Source organism: Paramisgurnus dabryanus, chromosome 2 (genome assembly GCF_030506205.2).
Source record: "Paramisgurnus dabryanus chromosome 2, PD_genome_1.1, whole genome shotgun sequence".
Taxonomy (NCBI): Eukaryota; Metazoa; Chordata; class Actinopteri; order Cypriniformes; family Cobitidae; genus Paramisgurnus; species Paramisgurnus dabryanus.
Window position 1 is genome coordinate 7,198,355 of NC_133338.1, and position 8,362 is coordinate 7,206,716.

At 34.1% G+C, this 8,362-nt stretch overlaps 1 protein-coding gene across 1 annotated transcript; it reads right to left on the reverse strand.

Annotated features, from left to right (window-relative positions):
• Positions 1 to 2,898: 2,898 nt before the first annotated feature.
• LOC135731334 (secretory phospholipase A2 receptor-like) lies at positions 2,899 to 3,648 on the reverse strand. Its single transcript, XM_065249304.2, has one exon. The coding sequence runs from the start codon at positions 3,646 to 3,648 to the stop codon at positions 2,899 to 2,901; it is 750 nt and encodes a 249-aa protein (XP_065105376.2).
• Positions 3,649 to 8,362: the final 4,714 nt, after the last annotated feature.

Consider the following 8,362-nt stretch of genomic DNA (forward strand, 5'->3'; position numbering starts at 1 on the left):
CTTCCGACGGGTAATGCGCTCTATGGTCATGTATTGTTTGTATATTTTTTATGTTGGATTTTAATCATACACAGGATTAAAGGAAGATAATTTATCAGAAAATGGAGTTTGTGGATTGTTTTGTCGGACGGACACATACCGAGTGGATTGTTTTGTAAGATACGGAGCCAGTGAAATCAGAATTGAAACTAAAAGTGCTCCCACACATATGGGGTTTTAACACGGGTGTACAGCGCAGTGTGAATATTCTACTGGAAACAACAATCGAGGAACTTCCAAGCCGAGTCCCTCACCTGTTTTTACTATTTGTTAAATATAGTTTTTTTTTTAAGTTCAATAAATTTTACTTTTTTTTTTAATTGAGACTTGTAACATTTGGCATCATCATTGTGTCATTTTTATGATGTAAATTGAGTGAGCAAAAGCAGTATCGGCTCCAAATATCGGCTCAAGAAAATCTGCAGCCTGTATCGGTCATCGGGTAAGGCTGATGAAACAAAAATCGGCATCGGCACTGAAAAATCCTTATTGGTCGATCCCTAATGTAAACATCTAAGAATGTATTAACATTTCTCAGATTTATTGCTTTTGTGGACTACAAATGCAAGTTGATATCATACTGGGATTGCTTGGCAAAGATAATTTACAAACATGAGACCGGATGGATTATGACTTTGTAATGCGTTACTCCCATCACTGAATATCATTAACTAGTTTGTCTAATTTTACATTTAGTTCCTTTTTGCATCTGAACGTTTTTAATAGCTTAAAAATGGTTCTGATGCGCTTTTCTGCAATACTGTACAGTACTTTTTATATTATCATGTTCATTTTTACATGGTATGAAACACGATATAAAGTGTGCAATAGTGTTAATATGTATATGGAAGGAGATGGGAAAGGAAAAACGTAATTGATGCAGATGTTCATATTTCTAATTATACATTTTCTAAAATGTAAAAAAAATTTATTGTACATTAAAAAATGTAAATTGAAATTGAATGCAAGGAATTAAAGTGAATACATGCATACTTGAAGGTGTTTCAGCAGTGGTCACCAATCCTGCTCCTGGAGTGCCGGCTTCAATCCTAATCAAACACACATGAGGCAGCTAATTAAGGTTTTTCGTATTCTCTGACCTTGGTGGGATGACTCGTCTAAATCACGTAAATCTGGTGAGTTTTATTTTTGTAATGGTGGGGGATATGGCGCGTTGTTTGTAGACAGGTGCTCATCCAAAATATATCCCTTTTTCCGCCATCATTGTCAAAATTGTTGCCATATGCAAAAAAGTTTGGATTACCAAACCCTAGATTGTGCGTGCAAATTTATTTTCAAATCAAATAAATACAGCCAAACAAGAGACAGATGTTTGTATCAGTTAAATTAACATGATCAACTAAAACACTGGTTTAACAACAACCCAGATTGGGTTATTTTTAGCTCAAAATCTGGGTAAATATAGGATTTAACTCATTCTGGGCTAAACTAAAGCAATAAACCCCGAGAAGCAGTGAGTTACCAGTGCATTTTATAACAGCTAAGGGGCGTTGTTAGCTAAACCCCCTTAGCTGTTATAAAATGCACTGGTAACCCAACGCTTCGAGGGGTTTATTGCGTTTATAAAACGGTTACTTCATATGCATAACGTTAGCGGGATTTTATAAAATAAAACACAAATAAGTTGTAATTATATTAGTACAAATATTATTGACATTCATCTGGATATCGCCATTAATTGTGCAATTGTAGACAAATTAAAAATATGATTAAAGACTGTGGTGTTTATTTTCATAAATCAGTACGCAGCAACAGTGGCGCAGTGATACTTATGTAATGTGGTCTGAATCGTGAGGTTACCGGTGTATTTTATCACGGCTTAGAACGCGTTTCAACCAATCAGAATGAAGAACCAGAACTGCCCGTTTTATAATAAACTATTTTCCTTGTTTTTTCTAAAGGATAATTTCATGTTAATTGAATGGTGGGTAGATTTTTCTTCCTAAATGGCTTAATATTTTCAGGGTTACTTTTATTTTATTGAAAATGTTAGATAATCACAAATAAATGTTTATATACAAATATCTACTTTATTTCTCCATTAATAACATTTTCTGTACATATGCTATAGAATAAAAATTGTTATATAATTTAACAAACTTAATATAAAGAACACTTAAGTTACTAAATGGAATAATTGGATATAGCTTTTGATATTACAAATTATTTTATGTTAAATAAATTACAAATCTACTGAATTGAATGTGTTAAAATGTTGGAAGAGCTGTAATGTTTAAGTTAAATTCACTCAAGTTATCAATACACTTATTTTTTTTTTAAGTCAGCCTTTTTCCCAAAGTTTTAAATAAAAATGTAAAATCTGTACAACTATGCAAGAAGGCCGAAAGAAGTGCCTTTTCATTAAAAATACTTACATGTTTATGCCATAATCAGCAGTACATACACTCTAAAAATGTCTGGGTTAATTTTGACCCATAATAGGCAAATACTGGACAGAAAACAACGCTGGGTTAAAAATGACCCAATGCTGGGTTGTTTTATCCCAACTGCTGGGTAATTATACCCCATGTTGCATAACAACAACCCAACATTGGGTAATTTTTATCCCAGCATGCGTTCTGTCCAATATTTACCCATTATGGGTCAAAAATAACCCAGACATTTTTAGAATGTACCTGTACAAATTTAATTTAAACACTAAATATAATTTTATATACATTTTACAGTATGCACCCTATTTAAAAACATTATACATTGTCTACAACCATACATTTTTATGGATCAAAGACTTAGATAGATTTTATATAAAAAAATTTTTTACAAATGTAAGGGATGGTTGAGCTTATAAGGCTCTTCACATAACATCAGACCGTTTATTTAATTCTTAATACAGACAAAGTTTAATCTCTCCTCACAGTCTGCAGGTTTCCAAACCTTATTTTTTATATCCAAAGCTCCACACTTGAGATTTTTGGTAGGGCACTGGAGCTCCCCCTCTGCAGACCAGGCTTCGTATCCAATATCATCACCACTGACCCAAAACCAATCACCAGCTAAAAATCGAAGTCCAGTCCATACATAAGCTGTCTGTGATGTTGTGATGTTTTTTATCACCTCTGCCATATTCCTCTCAGAGGCGATACTGACAAGATCAACGTAGTTTTGTCTGCAGTGGTCCAGAGCCTCTTCCCATGTCTTATTCTCATGTACCACTATCGTTTCATAGTAGTCCATACAATAAAATGATAAAGTCTTATCGCACGGAACATTGATCAGTCTAGAATTCCCTTTTACTATAATAGTGCATTTCTCAAGATCCAAAAGGTTTGGTTCTCCAGGGCTCCATTTTTCAACTGGTTGTTTTTCACCTCCAGACCAAATCCATTCAGATGAGTTTAAAGGATTTTGGTATGCTCCAACCCAAACCCAACCAGAAACCTTGGGGTTACTGGAGAGCTCCACTGCCTCTTGTATGGTAGTAGTGGACAAGTCATCATAATGCTCTCTGCAGTACGTCTGCGCATCATTCCAGTGCATTCTGTCTTTCACATAGAAGTGTTTTCTATAGAAACTGGAGCTCAGTCCACAGAGGCACAGAAACAGATATACAGAAACAGTTTCCTTCATTTCTTTACAGAAAATCTACACGATACAACCTTGTTGAGCAGAAGTCAACAGTGATGTCGTCGTATGCTCTCAAATTTATATAGGAACCAAAAAACAAACAAAACAAACAGAAAATCTTTGTGACCAGTCAGAAGATCAGGCCCAGTCTTTGTGAATGCAAATATGTAAAGTTACATTCACCATACCTTGGCAAATCCGCCAAAGTCAACAGGTGACGCTTTCTAGTTAAATTTTGTGGGTAATGTAAACCCTGAAGGTCCCAAAAGTAGAAAAAAACATTTGTTCACCTGTTACGTGTTGTTTTAAGAGGCCTTTTTATGCAGAAATAAATGTGTTTTTTTTTGTTTTTCATTTTTGATGGAAATATTGTAATCTTACAACGTTGGGCCTTTGGGGTAGCAGAATTTCAGTGATTTTACTTACGGTCTGAACAAATATAAATTATATCTAAGAGTTTATTTGCTGCTTATGTATTTCAGGAACAGTAGCCTATACACATAATCACACTATACATAAGTATCAGACAAATCATAAATTTTATGAAAAATCATTTATTATAAAAAATATTCTCCCATTGTACTTTACATAAACTGAATGAAAACGTTCATTTACTACGTTTAGCTCGGTTTATAGACATGTTCAATGATTGCTGTCCCATTTAATAATTTATGAAAGCTCCTTTATTTTGGAAGCTCACTGGTGTTATCTGTCCTAGATGTGATCATGTCTTCTGAAGCAAACCTGCCTGGGTACTCCAATGGTATATGGAAGGAGAATGAAAGGGAAAAATTTAATTGATGCAGATGTTCATATTTCTAATTAAAAATTGTCTAAAATGTGATTTTTTTGGTTTTATTTGTACATTACAAAAATGTAAATTTAAAAAAATGCAAGGAATTAAAGTGAATAATTTTTTTAAATGTACATGCATACTCGAAGGTGTACAGCATGCATTATGAAACGCAACGAACTTGGGTACTATAGGCTAATAATTGAGAGCTTGAAGCAGTGGCACACAGACAAAAGGAAATTAAAAAAATTATTAGCAAAATTATTTCTTTTTTTTTTTTACAACAGTTAACTTTGAAAATAAAACTGCATTCGTTATGCTTCAATGAGTGATAATTGCTTATTTATTTTTGAAATATTAGAAAATTATAAATTAGAAGAATCAGGGCAACTTTAATTTAACAATATCACAGCAACATTTACTTTTGGCCCACGGCCCTCAGTCAGGTTTGATTTTTGGCGTTTGGTAGGAACATTTTGGCACCCCTCTCCTAACAAGGAGACTAAAGGCCATGAACGTCTGTCGCTAGAGCACTTCCTGAGGTTGGGGAGTGAGGTTTACTTTTACTGTACAGTAAAAATTGTACATTTTAATTGTACATGCCAGAATGCATTCCTTCTTTATGCTTTGCGCCAGACATGCGAAAACATTTGTTTATGATCATATTTAGTAGAAAAAATGCAATGCACAAAGTTCTCTCAAAATAAGTGTTTATGTCTACTTAGACAAGACGTCAGACTAAGATAATAGTCTGTTTGATGACCTATTGCCACAGGAGCCAAAGGGCTAAAAGTAATACTCCAGTAATACTTTTTTAGTACTATTGCGTGGCTACCGAGTCCCTAAGGTGACATTGGAGTAAAAAAAATCTATAGTTTAGTTTCATGTGCTCACGCGAAACCTTCATGTGCAGAATTTTGTTTAAGTTTAGTTGTGCGTGCTGGGCAGGAATGATCTTCCCTTCACACTGACCAAAGCCCACTCTGTAACCCCTGCCCTCACAATAACCTGCAGACACAGAGAGGTCATATTCAATTCAAACCAACACCAACCACCACATTTTTAGAGTTAAAATTATCATAAAAATATATTTCTATATTGAAAATAAAATTTGTTACTATTTTATATGAATCTGATCAATTTCGTTTGTAATTATTTAAAAAAAAATGTAAAGCCCACCTATGAGTGTGACCTCATCCCCATCCTTCAAGAAGGTCCTTGTTTCTCCATTGCTTAGGTCAATAGTCTTAGATCCTCTCCACGAGAGCTCCAGCATAGAGCCAAAACTTTCTGGATCATATACACAAACACAGTCCATTGGTCGTAAGCACCATTAGGCATCAGTCATTTATTGACTGCTGAGGACGAGAGGGAACATAAATCATCTTATGGAAAATGTTTACAGTAAGTCGTCAAATATGACTTAAGCTGGATGTCAGTGGTTCAAACGTGTTTCATCCACACTTCTGCGCATTCACATTCTTCACGTGCTAAAATTTCTAGACTATTCTTGTCTTTAACTTGTGCTGGTAAAATGTATATTAAGTAGTAAAGGTAAAATTGCTCTTTTTGCTGTGAAGTTCATTTTTTTTAAACATTACAAGGTGAATATGAGACAAAAGTAAAGTATGTCACATTTTATTTTTCACCTGTTTTAAAATAATTTCATTCACCAGATCAACGATGCAACATGTTTGTATTTTACTCTAATTTAAGGCATATTGAGACCATTGTCTGACAAGTATTAAGTGATGAACTGTGTCCTGATGCCTTAATTGTTTACACATGACAAGCAGAGTATCTGTAGTATCAGTCTTATACATTATTTTGTGTATTTGGTATAATACAATGTGTTTGTGTAGTTTATGGTTAAAAACAAGGGCTGTCAATAGATTAAAATATTTAATGTAGATTAATCGCATGATTTCATGAGTTAACTCGCGATTAATCGCAAATTAATCTCACATTTTTATTTGTTCTAAATTTATCCTAATTTAACACTTTTCAGGTTTTTAATACTTTAATCATAATTTACATATATATATGTTTTATGCCAATGTATGTTTACACCAGCCTGTTTACAACAGAACCATCAAGTCATTGTTTTGTATATGAATTTTCCATTCAGAGGACCCTTTTCTTTCTCCATTTCTGTTTGCTGCTGCATCATTTGTGACCTGTGCAGTCAGAATTAGCAAATTTTCAAAAATGAGTTATATATATTTTGACATTCTCCATTAAAACACAGAACAATGCATGCAAAACAATGCATGATTTGTTGGAATATAACAAAACATGACAGAACTACACCTGTTTGAAGTTGACAGAGTCAGCAAAGTTAAATTACCACAAAAATTACCACATCCATACCTTAAAGTCACTGGTACACAAAAAAGTCAAAGTTAGCACACACAAAGCAAAAAGATCATCAATATATGTTAAACTTTTTTTCTTTTATTGTTTGATTGAGACAGACAGCTAATATCTACTGGATCTAATAAAGTGTTACACATCAGATATTTTTACCCAACAGTTAACCAAACATTCACTTAAGACATAACAGATTATCCTACCTGCCTGAATTCTTGTCAAAACAGATATTTTTAAAACTGTAATTTTGTGTTGATGTCTATATATCGGGGCCGCGCACTCGCGTATCTCTGTGCACGCGCTTCAGATGTCTGTCAGCATGAGGAAGATCGCTTTTAAGTCTTGTCGCTCTTGATAACTCTTTTAACATGAATCAGGTCCCGAACTTTATCTCTTTTAATAATTATTTTAGCATCAAGCAAGTCCTGCACTCTATTTTTAATTCATGCATATTTAAAACGAAACCAAATTAGACGCATATTAGATTAAGCATTAGGATGGTAACGTTACACCTCTCAGAAAACTTACAAATAAAGATCATTTCAGATGTCCAGCGAGCATTTAGAGCATTGGATTTCAGATGTCCAACGAGCATTTAGAGCATTGGATTTGCTAGACGAGAGCTTAATGTTCTTATTTTTATGAAAATCTCCAACTCATTTAGACAGCACGGGTCACAGGCTGCGTCTCAGTTCATCCAGCTATGGGCTAGACCAAGGGTCAAACAGAAATTGCGCGTTGCGTTAATAAAATTAGTGGCGTTAAAATGAATTTGCGTTAACGCATTATTAACACGTTAATTTTGACAGCCCTATTAAAAACAAATTATTTTCCACAAATCGTACATCAGGGTTCGGCAACAGGCGGCCCGCGGGCCACAACTGGCCCCCCAGCAATATTTTCTTATCCACTGGATTATTTTGGAAATCCGTTTTTTATCAGGCTATTTTTATTCAACAATAACAGTTTACAAATAGGGCCCCGTGTATCATTCTTTCTATCGTTTTTTTCAAATTAAAACCAAAAAGAAAATAAAGAAAAACGACTTGTTTTTCTATTATTTATTTCCTGAATTAAAATGAAAAAATGAATAACAACGCATTGTCCGATTTTTTTTTTGATTGTGTGCTCAGATCAAAAATAGAAAAAAAATGAAGGAAATGGGCTTAGAAAAATTTCAATTTAACACTCTAGCAGTCATATACCAATGAAATAATTTTAAACATATCAGGTACTATTGAGGTAACAGATTACAGCCGTTTTAATAAGGGTTTGAATAGCAACCATGCTCTCAGTCTCATTCGCTTATAGTCCGACTTTTGAACTTTTTTCATTATTATTTATTTGGGTATGACACTGATAAATAATATGTATTACCTGATATAAATAGTTGCACTAAATGCTACACAAAACCATTCCACTAGCCTACTTGACAAAAGCCGTAACCGCGTGGCGATTAACTTTCATGTGGCGCAAGATGAAATTTTAAAATATAAAGACGGTAGCGGTCAGAACTCTGTGGTACCTATACTTTGGAAAGAGCGGGTGGTCTGA